Source organism: Pelodiscus sinensis, chromosome 1, assembly GCF_052426305.1.
Source record: "Pelodiscus sinensis isolate ZL-2025 chromosome 1, ASM5242630v1, whole genome shotgun sequence".
Taxonomy (NCBI): domain Eukaryota; kingdom Metazoa; phylum Chordata; order Testudines; family Trionychidae; genus Pelodiscus; species Pelodiscus sinensis.
In genome coordinates this window covers 299,873,499-299,893,035 of record NC_143052.1, presented here as the reverse complement: position 1 = coordinate 299,893,035, position 19,537 = coordinate 299,873,499, and the positions used below count along the sequence as shown (strand labels likewise).

The 19,537-nt window shown below is 47.4% G+C and overlaps 1 protein-coding gene across 3 annotated transcripts in view; it reads right to left on the bottom strand.

The window, feature by feature from the left end:
• Positions 1–512: 512 nt before the first annotated feature.
• The window catches only part of SMAD9 (SMAD family member 9), a 58,849-nt gene continuing 39,824 nt past the window's right edge, over positions 513–19,537 (bottom strand). For all 3 annotated transcript variants that reach the window (XM_089775500.1, XM_075919157.2, XM_075919158.2), the window contains 2 exons: positions 13,719–13,975; positions 513–781 (listed from right to left, as the gene is read on the bottom strand). In XM_089775500.1, the coding sequence (XP_089631626.1) occupies positions 638–781; positions 13,719–13,975 (401 nt within the window). In that variant the 3' untranslated portion in view covers positions 513–637. The remainder of the gene's footprint in view (positions 782–13,718; positions 13,976–19,537) is intronic.

Below are 19,537 nucleotides of genomic sequence, written 5' to 3'. Positions count from 1 at the left end.
CTCTGGCAACAGAGGCATGTAGTCTAGACGTACCCTTATATTTCTACGTATCCAATTCTGACTTCTGTATAAAAGCAGTGTAAAAAGCACCCTAGGTTGAGAACTGAGGGGACCCAGCTGTTCAACAGTCTAGACTGTACCCTGAGGAATGCCACAAATAGGGAGACAGACAGGAACGGCTGTTTATTCCTTTAGCTCACCAGCTGAAATTCACCGTATGCACAAATCCTGTGGGCCAGTTTACCTGCTTACAGCCCCAGAATTTAAAATGGATGTAAGTGGTGCATAGTTGTGGTGCTGGTTCTCTGCAGCTGCGAGTCTTAATCCATGTGTTGTAAGAGAATTATCATTGCAAAGACTTGTTTGGAAAGTGAAGATGCTCACAGGAAACATTTTGCTCTTTCCAGGAGAAAGAACACATGTGCTAACCTTGAATTTCTAACCTTGTCATACTAGCATCGTGTTAACTAGAAATCACAAAACATACCATTGAAAAAAAAACCCAACAGGGATAAGTAGACTATATGTATATATATTTACATCTACATATAGAAACTTCTTTTCTTTGCAAATCGGAGATTCTATAAGCCACTGCCTGCAATAGCATCCATCCTATACATAATACTAGAGATGATTCTTAAGAGACTGAGGAGATAGGGTTATGAGGTGAGCCCATCTGTGTCAGCACCTTATCCAGCCATTGCAATGGTCCGTGCAGATGAATCTCAATCCAGCAGGGAGTGCTTGTAACGTCCTGGCGATGATATTCTGCTCCCCAGCCCTACAAAAATACCAAAGACCAAAAGGTGAGTTTCTTTTTATTGTAATTCCACCACTAAAAGTTTAGCTTCATTGCAGCCAGTGGGAAAGTGGCCAGCAACTTTAACTAAGCGGCTAACATAATACATTTTCCTAGGGACAACTTCTCCAACAAGTGAGTAGCATCAAGGGCCAGAGCTGTCTATTTATTTCAGTGAATTTAAGATTCTTGATTATGTGATTATCAGGGATTCAAAGTCTGTGGCTCAGACAGAAGTTTGGAAGATCAGACTCCTATAAGGGCCAATAATCCTATTCTAATTTACACTTATTTATAGGCTTTTCTGTCCCCCATCAACCACCTTCCACTACGTGGGATTCTGGCCTGCAATTATCCCTTGGGGAGAGGCTCAACAACTTTCTCATAACTGAGTTCTGGAGGACATGGGTTTCTCTCCACCCACCTTTCTTTTAATGCAGGGGGCAGGAGGTTCTTCCTCTGACTTTCCTCCAGGGTGAGGGATATTTTCGGCTTCATCCATTTGTGCATGTTCCCATTCTCTATCTCATCCTTCTTTCATCTCATGCTCCACCATCCTCATTCTAAGTCCCCAGTTCTCCCATGTCCCTCATTTCCTATCTCTTACATCAACCACATCCTCACCTTAAGATAAGGTAAAAGGGACATACACACAACTCCTCTCTGTTCCTCTCTGTGCCTGACTCTCATGGTACATCTACACTACATGCTTTTAGTTTGGAAAAAACCCTCTAAAATAGCTTATTTCAAAATAGAGTATCTGACTACAAGGCTACGGCTACGCCACACTTCATTTGCATAATTAACTAGCAGCTATTTTTGCGCAAGAGGCTTTTGCGCAAAAGGAGCTGTGTAGATGGCTCCTTTTTGCGCAAAAAACCCCTCTTGTGCAAGAGCAGTTCTTCCTGAAAAAAATGAAGAGCAGCTCTTGCGCAAGAGGGGTTTTTGCACAAAAACACCTGCTAATTAATTATGCAAATGAAACGCGGTGATATTCCATGCCGTGCTTCCTTTGCATAAGCTTTTCTGGAAGAAGGCTACAGTGTAGTCGTAGCCCAAATGTCCATCGAAATAGCGCTGAGTTATTTTGAAATAGAGTATCTACACCAATTAGAACCTGCATCCCATTTAAAGCCCCCTAGAAGCACTTCAGACAGGGCATCAGGACAGCAGTCACTTCCTCTAGCAGTTGCCTGAGGCTCGTGTTTAAAGGGACCCCCATCTATAGCCATATCTCAGGCTCTTCACCTTTGCCTACCTCCTGAGGGACAGCAAACTTTCCTCACTGCCTGCTCTGGTTGCCCTTGCAACACACCACAGCACTTCAACCATGGCGCCAAGCCTGCTGGAAAGCAGTTGCCAGTTCTTTGAACTGCTGCCACACCTCCTGGTGCAGTTACTGAAGGCTGCCATGTGGGACTGCAGGAACAGGGCCCGCCGCTCCCTGCAGGACACCTCCTCTCCTCTCTCCACATTCTGCTCATGCAGCACAGCCCCTCTCTGGCCCTCCCCAGCACACCGTGCAGCACCGCTTCTGGTGGGACCACATCATCATGGAGTGGTGGGGCGACCAGCAATGGCTCCAGAACTTCAACATGTGGAAGGACACCTTTCTGGAGCTGTGCGAGTGGCTCGCCTCTGCCCTCAGGTGATGGAACACCTATATGCAACCTGCCATCCCTCTCCATTAGCCGATCGCCATCGCTCTTTGGAAGCTCCCCATGCCAGACAGCTACCGCTCTGTCGGGAACCAGTTTGGCATGTGGAGATTGACCATCGGGCCCATGCTCATGCAGGTTTGACTCCTATTGTCCTAGGAGCTTGGTGAACTACTAGAATGGGGTTCCTTAGGAAAGGAAGCCCTCTCCTTAGAAGGTTTTTCAGTCCCAGCATCACAAAGCTCTGCTGGGCGATGGTGTAAGTAGGGATTGGTCTTGGTGCGTGAGAAAGGGGGTTGGGCTCGGGGACCTCCCGAGGACTCTGACAACCCTGTGATTTTATGTTTGTCGCCTTCTACAGGTGGCGAGGGCCGTTAACACCATCCTGATGTGCAGGGTTGTCATCCTGGGTGACGCTGACCTCATCATGGCCAGTTTTGCTGCCATGGGATTCCCCAACTGTGGGGGGACCACTGACAGCACCCACATCGCCATCCAGGCCCCGGATCACCAGGTCTCCAATTATATCAACTGGAAGGGGTACTTTTCCATGCTACAGCAGGCCCTTGTGGGCCACCGAGGCCACTTCATGGACATCAACGTTGGGTGGTTGGGAAAGGCACACAACAGCTGTGTCTTCCACAACTCCAGCCCCTACGAGAAGATGCACACTGGTACTTTTGCCCCCTGACCACACCGTGGGGACGTGGACACGCCCATGTAGATCATGGGGGACGCAGCCTACCTTCTGCTCCCCTGGCTTATGAAGCCTTACATAGGACACCTTGACCAAAGCAAGGAACGCTTTGACGCCACGCTCAACAGGGCCCGCACTGTTGCGGAGGGCACATTTGGACATCTCAAAAGGAGGTTCCGCTATCTCCTCACCCGCCTCAACCTCAGCGAGCGGAATGCCCCCCAAGTGGTGGTGGCCTGCTGTGTCCTCCACAATATTTGCAAAAATAAAGGCTAGACATTCCTGCCAGGGTTGGGGCCAGAGGCTGAGAAGGTTGCAAAGGCCTTTCAGCAGCTGCGTACAGCTGCCATCTGGCAGGCCCATGAGGGGGCTGTGCGCATCCAAGAGGACCTGAGGGAGAGTTTCAGCAAAGGCCACCTGTGAGACTCTCTCCTGGGCCTCCCCACAAAGGGCCTCTGCAGTGCCTCAGTCTGCCTTTTTTCTTCCCCTCCCTCTCCAATAAAATAAACAAGATTTTTTGTTTTGAAGCAATAAACTCTCTGTAATTTTTATTTGGGGTAAATATAACTGGGGAGGGACTGGGAAAAGAACCTGGGAGGGGAAGGAGGTAGAAGGGGGAGGTGGGGCTCAGGGATGGGACTAGAACTGGAGCCTGCCTCAGCTGGCCCCACTGGCTTTTGGGTGGGGCCCTTGGTGGCCATTGGGTGGGGTGGGGACTAAGGAAGAAGCTGTAGGAGCAAGAACAAGTGTAGAGGGGGACTTGGGAAAGAGCGGGTGCAGGGGGAAGGCTGCTGGACAACTCAATTGTGGCGACCAAGTGGTTGGTGGCGGCGCTGTATGCCGTGCACATGCTCTGTGCCTCCTGGGACAGTTCCTGACAGATGGAGCAGTACAGCTCCCAGTCAGCACGGAGCTCCTTCAGGTCCACATCCAATCTCCAGTCCTACCGCTCAAGAGCCCGCTGTAGGAAACAGAGGCAGGCTATGTGTTCCCGCTCCAACCTCGCAGGGATGGCAGCACCCACAGATCTCATGCGGTCAGGAGGCAGGTGCAGGAGATGTAGCTCGCGCCCCACTCGCAGCTGGTCCAGCTGGGAAGAACAAAGAGAAGGGCAGTCATCCCAGGAGACACTGTGCATGAAGACTAGTCCTAATCTCTCAGCCGACACTGAAAGGTCTTGGGTCAGATGAAGATGATGTGCTGCGAGCAAGGCCATCTGAGGGGCACAGTTGTTTGGGATTGAAGGGGAACCTCACTACCTTTTCACTCCAGGGACAAAGCAGGCACGGGAATGTGCTGGACAGGCCGGGAGCCTGCAGGCAGGAGGGGGGTGATTGGGCAGCTTGGCTTCCCTCCATGCCATTCACACGCTGGGTCCAGCAGTGGTGGCATCCCACAGGGAGAGGACTGCTATCCCTACCTTCTGGAGGAGGCGGGGAGGCTGTTAGGGAGGTGAGTTTGAGCAGCAGATGCTGCTTGCAGGGGAGGGTGCTACTGGGGTATCCTCTATTTGTTCCCCCTGCTGGCAGGCTCCCCTGGCAGGGGACTGGTGTTCTCTGCCTCACCACGCTTGCCTGGGACTGGATGCTGCCCCAAGAGTGCAGGCATAGCCGTGTGCGGCACAGCTGCATGTCCCTGACTCCATCCTCCTTAGTGGTGAGAAGATGTCCCACCATGGGGTTGGGAGTAAGGCAGGCCTGTGCAGGAACCCCATGAGCAAGAGTGCCAGGTTGAGTGCAAGTGCAAGAGTGGCAGCCTCATTGCGGCTCTGTGCTCTGGACTGGCACTCCATATGCACAGGCTGTTGTGTGATCCCCAGGCCGAGAAGGCCGGGTGAGAAGTGCGCAGCAGCCCCTCGCTGCCCACTGCCTCCCCCCGTGTATGTCTAGGGAACGTAATGGAACTCACCTGATGGGCCTTCCCCAGATTTGTCTGATCCCTGGGCAATATCCTGGGCCCGGCGATACTGGTTCAAGTGCCTGGATGACCTTCTGGCTGGCTGGCATGGTGTTGGTGCTGGCCTCCTCGTCCTCCTTTTTCTCCTCCTGCACCTCCTCCTCAGCCACGCTCTCTGGGAAGCTGACAACAGGCGTCTCCAGCCCAGGGAGGAGTGACGTGGGGGACTGACACCACTCCCAGGCTCTGGTGGAGCTGGTCAAAATAGGGGCAGGTATGGGGTGCTGCCCCTGAGCACTGCGTTTCCTGGCCTTGGTATGGGCCTGCCGTAGCTCCTTCACCTTCTTGCGCACCTGTCCCTGGGTGCGCATGTGTCCCTTCTGGCCCAGTATGTCAGCCATCCAGCCGTAAATGTCCACATTCCTGCATTTGGTGCAGAGATCTTGGAGGTTTGCCTCCTCTCCCCAGACCTCAATGAGATCCAGGATCTCCACACTAGACCAGAAAAAGGCCTTCTTCTTTTTCTCCCCAAGCAGGGGCTTGGGAGCTGGCTGCCGGCTCATTTGCAGCTGTGGAGGGCTTGGTTGGAGCTCAGGGGTCACTCATGGCAGCAGCAAAAGCAGTGAAGGCTGCGGATGTGAGGCAAAGGGCTAGCAGGGCCTGCATTGTGCCGTAAGCAGATCCCCCTGTGGCTGCAGCTTTAAGGCCTGCAGGGGGAGGGGAACTATAGAGTTCTGACGAGTGTGGCCAGTGGCCAGCAGGGCAGCTGTGAGAAGCCCTGGAGGCCTCTTATTTCAAAATAAGCATTATTCCTTGTGAAATGAGAGTTACCCGTTCTGGAATAAGAAGCCTGTTACTTCAAAATTATTTCAAAATAAACAGGCTTGCTGAGTAGGCACGCATCCTATTTCGAAATAGTGTTAGTGTAGACGTGCTCCCAGAGCGCAAGGGGAGGGGATACCCAGAGGCCCCAGGCTTCTCAACAGCTCTCTACAGTGGATACTGCAGCATGAGCCCACTCTGCCTGGTGTTGCAGACATCCCAGGACAACGTGATAGGGTTAATAATACACAGCAGTCCTAGAGCAACCAGGACAAGCAAAAAGTCCATTCCATTTCTATAGGTGCAGAACTGAGATCCTATTGGGCAACTAACCACATAAAATAAACCACAACATTCAGTATCAAACCTAGTGGAGCTACTATGCCTAATTCCAGCCCAAACACAGAAGGGCCAAAAGACCTGTAGTAGGACTATATAGTACCTTGTACTGCTGATTTCACAGAGTTAAATGACTTGAGAGATTGTAACACTAGCTCAAAGTCACACTTCTGGGCAACGGGAGAGGCAGGAACAGAACTCAGATGACTAAGGGTATGTCTACACTACAAAGTTAGTTCGAACTAACTTAGTTCGAATTAGTTAATTCAAACTAAGCTATTCGAACTAACGCATCTAGAACTAAAAACTAGTTCGAACTAGCGTTTTGCTAGTTCGAACTAGTAAGTCCACATTGAGTCGACTCTGAACAGGGCTTAAGGATGGCCGGAAGCAGTGCCGGCAGAGCATAAAAGGAGGACTTAGAGCATGGAGATGTTGTCTCAGGCTAGCCGAGGGCTGCGCTTAAAGGGTCCCGACCCCCACCCCGGACACACAGTTCTAAGGGGTGCCCCGCTTGCAAAGAAGTTCTGGCTTGGAGTGCCCTGAGTGCCCACACTGGGCACATCACACCACTCGGCCATCAGCCCGGCTGCACTTGCCGCAGGCTGCCATCTGGGGAGAGGGAGTAATTGGGGGGCTGCAGGAGAGCTTCCACCCCCAGAAGCCCGCAGAGCCAGCCCAGTCCTCCCCATCGGGGGCTCGTACCCCATTCCTCCCTCACCTCCTTCCACTTACCCTTCCCTAGCCCCCCTTCTTATTGATGTACAAAATAAAAATAACGTTTCTTCCAACATTGACTCTGTCTTTATTGAAAAAAACTGGGGGAGACTGGGAAAAGGAGGTGGGAGAGGGGAAGAGAAAGGCTGGGAGAGGGGAGGGCAACTAACATGATCAGGGGTTGGGAACAGGTCCCAGATGAAGAAAGGCTACAGAGACTGGGACTGTTCAGCTTAGAAAAGAGGAGACGGAGGGGGGACAGGATAGAGGTCTCTAAAAGCAGGGGTTGGGTGGAGAGGGTGCATTCAGAAAAGTTCTTCCTGAGTTCCCATAAAGAAGGACTAGAGGACACCAAAGGAAAGGAATGGGTAGCAGGCTTCAAACTAGTAAGAGAAAGTTGTTCTTCTTAAAGCAAATAGTTAACCTGTGGAACTCCTTGCTGCAGGAGGCTGTGAAGGCTAGAACTAGAACAGAGTTTAAAGGGAAGTGAGATCAAGTCATGGAGGTTGGGTCCATGGAGTCCTATTAGCCAGAGGGTAGGAGTGGTGTCCCTGCCCAAAGTTTGTGGAAGGCTGGAGAGGGATGGCACGAGACAAATGGCTTGGTCATTGTCTTCGGTCCATCCCCTCCAGGGTCCCTAGGGTTGGCCGCTGTCGGCAGACAGGCTACTGGTCTAGATGGACCTTTGGTCTGACCCAGTACGGCCATTGTAAGCTCAGGGCTCAGTGTCGGGGGTCTCAGTGGATCCCCTTGATTTTCATGCACACCTGGTCCTGGGTGGCCAGGCTGGCAGCTCTCCTGCCCTAGACGGCCACTTTCCTGTGCCTAGTGCGGAGATCGTGGACGAGGTCCACGATGTCCGCACTAGCCCAGGAAGGTGCCCGCCTCTTGCGGTCCAGGGCAAACTCCCGGGAGCCGCCAGCCTGGTCCCGGCAAGAGGGGGTGGGCTGGGGGGCATCGGGTGGGTGGCTCTGTGCCGTGCCAGGTGCAGGGTCTGCTAGCTGGGTGCTGGCAGGCTTGCACCTGGCACGGGCACCGTAGCCAGCCCGTGCCCCTTTAAGGGGTCCGGGGCAGGGAGGGGGGCATAGAGTTTCCCTGGTGTTGGCCAGAGTGGCCACCAGGGAAACCTGGGGAGGGCTAGCCTCCCACTAGTTCGAACTAAAGGGCTACACAGCCCTTAGTTCGAACTAGCTAGTTCGAACTAGGCGTTAGTCCTCGTAAAATGAGGTTTACCTAGTTCGAACTAAGCGCTCCGCTAGTTCGATTCAAATTCGAACTAGCGGAGCGCTAGTGTAGCACCTATTAAAGTTAGTTCGAACTAACGTCCGTTAGTTTGAACTAACTTTGTAGTGTAGACATACCCAAAAGGACTAAGCACAAACTAAGATACTAGTCAACATGAGAGGGGTTGGCATGGGCAGGCATTGTTAGCGTATCAATGAGCATTCATACTGACATTGTATCTATGATGCTGCTAATCTGGAGCACTAATAGGTCTGTCATCTTAAAAGGGACATCTACCATAAAATCGCAAGTATAATGCGCATTTTTTTCCCGTTTTTTTAGTGTCAAAGTCGGGATGCACATTATCCATAGGAGGGTTGTTTTTTTAAGTTTTTATTTGGCGGTTCCGTGGCAGTTAATTAATCGCTGGACACCAGAGGTTAAGTTGATTTTTATTAGCATCGATAAGCAACTATATACATAGTTTCAAAAAGGTAAGTTCAACAAATGAAATCAACACTGCAACGCAAACAAGCAAATATGTTAATTGATCTACTCATCTTTGAAGCCCTCAAATTCGCTTTTGTTAGACTCTTCCTCGAACAGATGAGCAATATCTTCCGGGATATAGCCCTTGACATATTCATCCAGGTAATACAAATCATTGTCATCTTCGCATACTGGTAATTCATCGTCAGCCGATTCATCGTCGCTCGGATCCATCCATAGGGCATCATCCTTGCTGTCATCTATAGCATTAGAGATGCTGCATTTCAGAAATCCCTTCCTTATGATAGAGGGATCAAGTTCAAGCCAGATATCCACTATCCACTGGGTAACATCTTGCAGCGTCACTGTTCGCGTATGTCCACCTGCAGTAAATGAATGTTAACTTTCCAACAACCAGTTGTTCCATTTTCTGCGTGGTGCATCTTTCATTGGCTTGTTAACTGCCACATCAAGCGGCTACAACATTTTGGTCATTCCACCAGGAATAATTGCCAAGTCTGTTTTGTCCTGCTGAAGCCTTTTCTTGACGGATGGCATATGATGACACCAAAATGCATCCAAAACTATGAGAGACTGCTTTCTCATAAGTCCACCTGTCCACTTTGCCCAAACCATCTGTAGCCAATCAAGCATTAAAGCTTCGTCAATCCAGCCTTTACGGTGAACACGCATGTGAATGGTGTTCAGGAATTTAACATTCTTTGGCATTGTCTTGCGCTTGAACACAATATAAAGAGGCAGCTTAATTCCGTCAGCCATGCAAGCAAGCATTACGGTAAACTTAGACTTTTCATGGCCTGTGGTAGCAATGGAGACAGTCTTGGCACCTTTCACTTCAAGCGTTCTGTCGCAGGGATTATCGAAATTTAATGGTGTCTGATCTGCGTTACCAATTAAAGTCGTAGCAGTGCTGCGTGCGTAATTTTATGATAAACTTTTGGAACTGTAGTAACTTGGTGTCTGAGTCCATGGGTAGCTTCTGTGCAATTGTTGTTCGGCGTCGGACTGATAAGCCATGGTGATTCACGAACTGATCAACCCCAGCCATACGAAGCTTTAAACCCAGCTGTGTTAGCGCATATTTTGGCAATGGTCAAAGCCTTCATTCTAACCTCCGCAATGCTAACACCACCGCCTTGCTGTCTATGCTCAGCAATCCATTCAACCAGCTTGGCCTCCAACTCAGGATATGCAGTGCTTTTACCTCATTCAGCCATCTTCATCTGAGGCAGTGCTTGCAGGTGTTCTTTCTGCCATCTCCAAAGCTGAATGTTAGACTCTGCTATGTCATCAAATTCACAGCTGGCAGCTCTGTTGCCATGAGCCTCAGCATAGCTAACAACTTTAAGTTTTTCAGTGGTCGTGTAAGATCGCCGACAACTCATGTCATCCCAAAGAGAGCATGGAAACGCCGCGCACTATATACTCGTGCGCTCACGCATGATTACCCGGCAATACAAAAAGGCAAGACAAAATAAGGTAAAGTCGGGGTGCGCATTATAGATAAAAGTTCAGTTTAATCCGGGATTCTGACGTTTAAAAGGTAGGTGCGCATTATGCATAGGTGCACATTATACTCACGATTTTATGGGACTTTAATATGGAGTAATTTTTACAGAATGAAAATTCTGTAAGCTCTAGGGCCTGTAAAAAAGGCTCCTTTTAATCAGTTAGATTTGTTCTGAGCAGCAGAGCTGCTAGCAGGCTTGAATGTGAACATATTCCTGACATCAGTTTCTGTTAAAGTTCTGGAAAAAAAATTCATAAAGAAAACTCTTTCCTTTACATTGACCCCAGTTTATCTTCCGGATCTCCTGAATCTGTACAACTGGTGTGTTCTATTCTCCTGTCCTACAGTCCAGTCACTTTCTGATGAAAAAAAATGTCAGAAGTACCTACGCCCCTTACTTTATCGGCAGTACTGAAACTCTGAGGGAAAAAGTCTAAGTTTGCATACACATGACTAGTCTGGTGCATGAAGCAGTGACTAACACTGCAGCAAGCCAAATGTCAAATCCATCTTGTTGGGTGGCTGGATGGCTCCCTCTTGTGGCAGCCTAATCAAATTCTCAGGCTCTTTAATGGATCTGAGCTGAAGTTTACTACTATTCATGCTGCAAACTCAACCCTACTGTGCCTAAAGTGACAAGGAAATGCAACTTCTGCTTGTGTTTCTATCACAAAATGTTACCCCAATGCCCCTGCTGCTTGTGACTGTCCGGCCCTGGGTTCCAGAAGGAATTCTTGGCTCCTAGTACTAAAATGAAACTGAAAACTTAAGACGGAGGAGCTTTGTGAACTGGTTAGAAAGGGAGTGCAATTAAAGCTATGGACAAAATCCTAATCCTTGTTGTCTTGTGCCATTTGGGGTTGATGGACATGGCAGTGACTAAATGGGGGGTTCAAGAGCCAGCTTGCCAGCATGGGGCAAATGGCTCATGGGTTTGGAGGCAATGAATTCAGCACAACTCCATGCTGGTAACTCCAAGTAGGAGCAGCATAAGTACTGCTCAGCAGTTTCTGTCAACACCGGCCTACATGCATGGAGCTTGGGGCTTGGCCATGTCCCAGATGAGCAAACTATGCAGTCCTTCGAGCAATGGAGCACCACAATAGGTGTATTTTCCAGATCCTCACCTTAGCACTGCAGCCTCAGGCAGTGTCATCCAAGAGCATGTGAACCAAACTGGGAGTCAGAAGAGCTGGGTTCTGTTCCAGATACTGACAAGCCAGGTGATTGTAGATGGTTTCATTTCATCTCAGTGCCTCACTTTTCCCAGGGAAATTGATACCCACCTTTGTAAAGAGCATTCTATAAATTCTTAGTATTATTACAATCAACAGCACACTGTTGTAATCCTAGCCAGATGCTGCATGGGTGCAAAAAAAAATGAGTATACCATGCCTCCCAAAGCAGTTTTTCAAGGAAGGCGTAAAAATGAGCAATGATGTTTATCTCTTGGAAAAGACTGGAAATTGACCTCTCACGCGTTGGTGATAGGAATCCAAAAATGGGGATAGTGCTTACAATAGTTCCAACAAAACAAGATGATAACATGGGAGCTGTCTGTCTGTTCAGCATGAAAACACAACAGCGTTCCCTGCCATTTGGGTTTGATTCCAGATAATACATCAGAGAGCGCGCCAGTGAGTTACTGAGATAATGAAGGTGTTGCATGCACTTCCTGAACAAACAGGCCCATTGATGGCTTCCACTAAAAAAAGAATGCTGTTTTCACTACTGATACTTGAGCTGTACAAGACATCAATTCCTTCCCAAACTGGAGCACAGCATACCAGTTAGTCACTGCTTGGGAGACTTTGGATGGCACTCTGAGGAAAGAGGTACCAGGGGATTATTAATGTCCACAAAATGCAGATAGGACATTGGTCCTTCAGTTTTATAGGGAAGGTCTGCATCTGGAAGCAGTTTATCTACTTTGCAAGGAGGGATGGAGAATGATCTTGTCGATATTAATTCTAGGCATATCAGTCCTGATTCTTGGTTCAAAAGCTCCAACCCCTCTGGCATAAATACAGTCTGCTTACTGCAGTCACTGGGGCTATGTCTACACAACCAGCTTATTTTGAAATAATAACTCCTGAAATAACTAATTCCTCTTCACAAACAAGAGTTATTATTTAGAAATAACAAGCCCATTATTTTGAAATAGCAGGCTTGTGGTAGCGTGGATATTTGACTTGTTATTTTGAAATAAGGGGAGTTGAATCCCCTGCTGGCCCCATGCTCCCTGTGGCATTTCAAAGCAGCAGTGCCGCATGGAGTCCAGAATCAGCAGGGGAGTCCCCAGATGATCCGAGGCTCCATGTGGTGCTGTCGCTTTGAAACGCCACATACAGCCTAAGGACTCCCCAGCTGGCCCTGGGCTGCAAGTGGCACTGCCACTTTGAAGTATCCTTTCTCTCTCCCCCCTCCTCCACTTGCTGCCTCCTTCTGATAGAGGAAGCAAGGAGGTGGGGAAAGGGGGAAGCGACTAGTTGTTCACATCCCTATTACAAACAATATCATCTAAATTGGGGGAGAAATGCAGAGAAAAACTTCCAGTGCTCTGTGGTTAGCGTTTTCCCAGAATTGCAATCAGGAGCTCAAGTGATACTGGGAGAGGTTTGTTTACCCACCTGAAAGTTACCATTCTGCTCCTAGTCAGGAGAAACTAATGCAGGGTGGATGGGCCTGTGAGGTTATAAATTGTAATTGTCAATGAGAGGGCAAGTTGCTGGAGCATTCAAAAGGTTTTATGTTCTGTCCCTTGCTCCTAGGCTTTGCTGTTTGTCACTTAGGTTGATATTTCTAAACCTGACTGCCTAAAGTCAGGCTTTTATCTCACACCTAAAAAGCTGTGGGCTGGTTTTCAGAGGTGCTAAGCAATTCAAAATTCAAGGATATTAAATGGGAACAATGAGCACTCTGAAAATCATCCCACTTTTATATAGGTACCTAACTACAGATTATGGAGTCTGACTTTGGGTACCCCTAGATGTGAAAATAGAGACTAGGGCTAGCGTCTCCTCTTGTTGGGAAAGGGCATTGAGAAGACAGTAAAAACAAAAACCAAACAAAAACCCACCCAACTCTAGCAGAATGTGATATGTTTCAAGTTTCTGGAGAGAAGTTAGACTAGCTTTAGACCTGCCCAAGGCCCAGAAACGCAAGTTTCTGTGGTCAACAGTCTCCTCAAGCCAGTGAGCAATGGGCAGCGGACTTCATATTGATCATAATGAGCTGCTAATCTGAACATGGCTGGGACAGATGAATAGCTTTGAGGAGATTCCCTTCATTCCTTGCAGCGAGAGATCAGAAATGTGTCAAACAGGTTTAATTCCCATCAAGTTCAGCTGAGGGTTTTCGGCACCTCATGGTAGGTCCATCACTTTCATTCTCGAGCAACTACAGACTGAATTGTTAATTTACATTAATACATATTTTTAGATTGACTGCTAGACAAAATGTGATTACAAACAACAACACAGTTAACTAATCCCAGGGATTTCCCTTTCCCTTTCAGAAATGCAACAGAAGAAAAGGAATCCTTACTTTAACAAAGCTCATTCGGATAGTGCACATCTTGGTCAGCTCATATACAACCTCGAAGCCATGGTTGACTGACTGGGCAAGCAACTGGGCAAAAAGCTGGTTGTTGAAAATCTTGAGGCTGCAGCCGCTAGGAATCTTGCAGACAGTGGCTGGGTGGAAACCATGCTGATAATTACAGTTGCGGCTCTGTACAAAAATGCTGCTGTCACTCACGCATTCTGCATACACCTCACCACCAACATAATAGAGATGGACACCTTGGAAGGACAAAACAGAGTTATTTGTCTGTAATCCTTAACACAGACTATATCAGGGCTTTACACTTTGGCTACTTTACTTTTGTACAGTGTAGCAAGAGGGCGTGGCCTCCTGTGGAGATTGATAGGAAGGTGGGAGGAGCCAAGACATCCATACCCAGCTCGACAGAAGCAGAGGGGTAGGACAGGAAGCATAAAATGTGGGCCCTGCAGCTCAGTTGGGCTAGAGCTGCCAAAGGAGACAGAGAGCTCTCTCCTGCTGCTAAAGCAGGAGCCTGAAGAGAATATCGACTGTGCTAACTTGCCAGGAACCCCAGAGCTGCTGGCCAACGAGGATGCTGAGGAGATAAGGGGGTTGTTGCTGGCAACATATCTTGGGGAGATGGAGGGCAACCCCAGACACAGATACACAGCGAGGGGAAGGGTAGGAAGTAGCCAGGAATACCTGATCATAGTCTAGTTGTGTTATTGCTTGAATCCAGGTCAGCATGTTTCAGCTGGATCCCTGCTACTGACACAGTGACGGAACCAACGTTAAGGCCCTCAGCTGGAACTCGGTGGAGTAGCATGGCCCCAGGTTACCCAATCCTTGCTGACAACCACACCCCAGGGTGGCTGCCTTTCCACCTTAGGCCAAGACACCTGCATTTGTCTGCAATTTGCAGGAGTTAGGAAGTCAGCCTGTTTGGTGCTCCACCCTGCCTAAGGGCCTGAGGTCACGAATATAGTGAAATGCCAGTAAGTATTTCCATTTCTCCAATATGCATTCACTGGAGACAAGCTCCTTTAATGTCAGTCATCTCTTCAGATCCCTGAGATCACACACCTTAGAATCCTCCAGATCTTTTTGGTACTACAAAGTAAACAAATAAGAAGCCTCACTTCTGTGTTTAAAGTTTGACTGCTGAAACTGGACCAGTTTCCAGTAGATAATTACACTGTGCTCTGGATCGTTACTTGCTTTGATGTGTACAATTTCATGCTGGTACATTAGATAACAATTCTATTACATAGTGACCTAATTTTGTTTACTTACTGTTTGTTCTCTGGTAACAGAAGAGATAGCTGTTGTATCAATTTCATCTGTCTATCTGACATGCTTTAGGAACTCCAAATCTATGGATCTATCCTGCATTTAGGGCATTTCCACACCTCTAGAGCATTTTCCTCTCAAACTGGATGAGTAGGGAAATGCAGAGAAATTAAGAGTCTCCGCTGGACCCAGATTCTCTGGGAGGAAATTAGCTTTCTTCCTTTGAATAGATTCCTATTGTAAGCTTCTGGGATTTTTAATCAATACAGACAGATCTTCAAATCTGATCAGATGAGAACCATTACTGTCTACCGCCTTTTCTTCTTGTTCTGGAAATCATTCACTCTCTTCTTTTGGCAGAAACTCATAGGAGCTAGCTTCCTTAAATGAGAATTTTGACCATGAAAGGCCTAGCAATTGCTGGTTATGGATCTACAACACACTGTTAGGCCGTGTCCAGACTCAGGGGTTTTTTCGGGAAATGTAGCCTTTTCCCGAAAAAAATTCCCCTGGGTCCAGACTCAAGCCGCGTTCTTTCGAAATTATTTCGAAAGAACGCCGCTTTTCTTCCGATGGCGGTAAACCTCAATTTACGAGGAAGAACGTCTTCTTTCGAAAGTTCCTCTTTAGAAAGAAGGCGTTCTTCAATGAAAAGAGGCCTTCTTCGAAAGAGAGCATCCAGACTCGCTCCGTGCTCTCTTTCGAAAAAGCGGAATTCTCTTTCGAAAGATCCGCCTGCAGTCTAGACGCGATCTTTCGAAAGAGGCCCTTTCGAAAGATGCTTTCGAAAGAGCCCCTTCCGAAAGAAGCCTGCAGTGTAGACATAGCCTTAGAGTATATGTATATACATTCTTTGTCTTTACTTTTTAATAAATTGGAACTGGAGGACTACCTCATTCCCAATGTTGAAAAAATAAAATATTAGCGCTTTGAGGTTTCATGAAGGATCACAACATCTTAACATAACTGCTCCAAAAGGACAACACATAGAAAGTTGGGGGGAATGGCATCCCTGCATTTGGCCTCCAATTTGCAGGGTTTTTTTACTAAGCATATACAATTTGTTACCTGGCTTAGGCCTTTATCATATTCAATCAACCATTCAGTCTCAAGACTGAACTAGAGAGCTTTAAATTAGTGTTTTGAGACTGGGAACTCGGTAGGGTCAGGAGTTGAATTCTGTTAGACCCTCATTTTAAAAAAATACAGTTTAGAATGATGATTGTTGCTTAATGAAAGCTTCTGACTGAGACTTACTACTGCAACGAAATACTTTACAACCTGAAAAATCTTGAATGTACTTTGCGTCTGATTCAGTTTAGCCGTTTTATACCCTCTTGCAGAAGCCATTCCAAGGAAAGGGGGAGGGGGAAATCAATAACTGAACACTTCAGCATTTTGAGGAGGCGGGGAGTGCCCACTGCAATAGAGGCAGGGGGGATTATACCAACAGGGTTATTGGTCATTCTGGATTCCAATCCGGAAAGGAGACATTGTTTAAAAGACTAGAATTCTCTCAGAAAAACTGGAAGCAGAGGTTGGTAGAACTTATTTTTCTGTGTCACAGCCAAGCTTGTGTGTCACATTTCTTCCCTGTTTCTGTTGTTACCCTGCCAATGCATCAGTGGCCCATACCAAAGCTTTTATAAGACTAAATGACAATATAATTTCTTGTACTTTGTTTCAGGTCTTATAAGTGTTATTTGGACTCTTAACTACTTAATTCTCAAACAACTAATGGGAGTTGGAGAAGTGTTGTTATTTCAGCTTTACAGAGGGGTGGGAGACCAAGACACAGAGTTTCAGTGACCCATCCAAGTGACTTAGTGGCAGAGACAAAAAATCAGGAGCCACTGGCTCCCAGTTTGATCTTCAATCATTTCATGACAATTGCTGATTCAAGGCAATGACAGCAAAGAGGACCAGTGATAAAACAGAAGAGAATTTGCATAAAATCCACAAAGGCATTCAAGCTTCAAACTTTTGTTGATTTCAGTGGAAGTTAAGAGCCTGTTTTAACTGAGCCTTGGCCATGTCTATGTCTATAATAGTTAGCTTACAACAGCACAGCTGTACCCATGCAGCTGCACTGCTGTAAGAGTGCTTATATAATTGCTCTGTATGGGTGGGGAGCGCTCTCTCGTTGACATCATAAAACCACCTCCACAAGAGAAGCTCTCCCGCCAACGTAGAGCTTTCCACACTGCACTTCAGTTGGTAAAATGACATTCAGGTATGTGTAGACATAGCCTTAGTGCTTACAGGATAAGATCAGAGCTGCATGTACTTAGTCCCAATTACTCAGATCCCCTCACAGAAAAATAATAAAAAAGAAAGGTCTATGATCTATGAAGAGGGAGAAGTTAAAATAAAACATCAAGTAAAGTTTATTTTGAGAAATTTAAAACTGATGATCCACTTGCCTGGTCACAGAAGTGGAAGGAAGATATTGTTATGAGCTGGGGGATGCCTTGGTTTGGGTTGAGTTAACCTCCCCACGCCCCTCCCCCGAGATTGATAGGCATGTTGATTGACGAGAAAGTTCCCATCTATGAGCATAAACCTCCACCAAAAATACAAGGAGTGTGTGAAGTCAACAAAAACTGTTGGCTAAATATTTTGGGGGGAAAGTATATATGGAGGAAAGAGGGAAATGACAGAAGTCTGAAAAAGTAAAGGACACACACGCAGGGGCAAAAAAGCAACATGAGCAAACAGCAGCCTATGAACATCATGTCCCTGGAAAAAACTGGGGAGAGTTTTTGGGGCTGTTGACTAAGGCTTGGAGCTGTAAACTAAGGAACTGCTCTCCTTTTCTTTTGTGTTCCTCCTGTATTCAGAGGACTTTGTACATTCCTAATAAATAAAAGAGACTGCAACAAAGAAAATACCAGAATCCATCAACTTCTACTTCCAGCTGGAACATCCCCAGGACTCTAGAACATGACTAGCCATTTGGATTGAGAAGGGGCCACACTGGTGCCAAGAGTGGGATCCAGTTTCTAAGAAGAGAGACTGTAAGCAGGATTCCTGCTGAACTACAACTGAACAAATAAAGAAGGTGCTTGCAGAAATAAAAAATGGCCAGTGGGATTTCAAACAAGACTGAAAACCAGAAGTGAAAATTTCACAAAGGAATTTAAAACGGGACATGAAGGCTTCACAAATTGAATTACAGCAGCATCTGGAGGATTCCCAGAAGGCGCTGAGGGCTGTCAAATGTTTGCTGGAGCAACAATCACACAAAGACCAGGCAAGCTGGGATGTCCAGATGCAAAACTCCCAGAGAGGAAAGTCAAGACAGATCAAAGGGGTGATCAGCAACTTGGCTGCTCCAGACCAGAAGTTTCCATTAAATAGTGGAGATTGGGCAAGCTTTGCTCAGTTTGGATCTTACTAACAGATGAGCTGCAGCAAAAAGCAGTCTCTGATTCATCTTGAAGGAGGAATGGCAGTTTGGGACTTTGATGGGGATGTGCCCCACTCCAAGGAAAAAAAGACACCTCAACTGCCCATCATCGAGCAGAATAGTTGCATTACAGGAGGGGCAAATTTTGAACTCTAGAGATTTTGTTTCAGCTACAGCAGCTGAGTCTTGGTACCACAGAAACTTCAAAGGATTCCAACCAAAATATTTTAAAGCCAGCAGGTGTAAGAGAAAAATGACAACAGCTGTGACAGTATAAATTGGGTCTGCCAAGCTCAGACACACACTCTTGTTCCAGCTGCGGAATAGGAAGGATCTGACTGCTAGAAAGCTACAGAGGGGACCTGAGACAGAGCACTGTTGGGGAAAGGCAGGCAAAGTTGGGGAACTCTGGATTGACTCACTTCCCAGGCTGCCAGTCAAATACAGGGGCCTGAGGTGTACTAGGGCTGCAGGGAGGCTGCCAGGGCAGGGGAAGGCAGCAGATCCACACCCCCTTGCCAATGACAAGTGGCCATTTCAGACTGCAGTTTGCCCCTGAGGTAAGAAGTTAGATGATGACTGGCATTGGGTCACTGAGGCAAGGTGAGTATCGTGAACTGGGGATCCCTAGGAGGGGAGGATCTCAGAGTACAGGGGCACTGCTATGGGGAAGAACCACAAGGAAAGGCGCACCATGGGCTGGGAGAGACATGGAGCCTGACAAGGGGCAGAAGGCAGGTAACTAAGGGCAAGACACTGGCCAACAGGGGGCGCTCCAGGGCTAAAAGAGCTAATTCCTGGACAGTCAAACAGGAGGCATGGAGCAAGCGAGTGCTCAATCCACTGTACTGCCAGAGGAAAAAAAAAAAAGATGAAACTTTAGTGACGCTACCGAAATGGATAGCTCAGCTACTTCGTGTGTCATCTGTCTTCATCTGCTTTTTGGAGACAGAAAAACAGCAGCAAGGCCCTCAATCATTATTTTCTTAGTGACATTTCAATGGCAATACTCTCAGTTGCAAGAAGTTCAGGTCAATACAAATAAAACCCCCCACATATTTCAAAACTTTTCTCTAATTTGGTTTTTAATTCTGGGTTCCACATAGGCCAAGTAAATAAC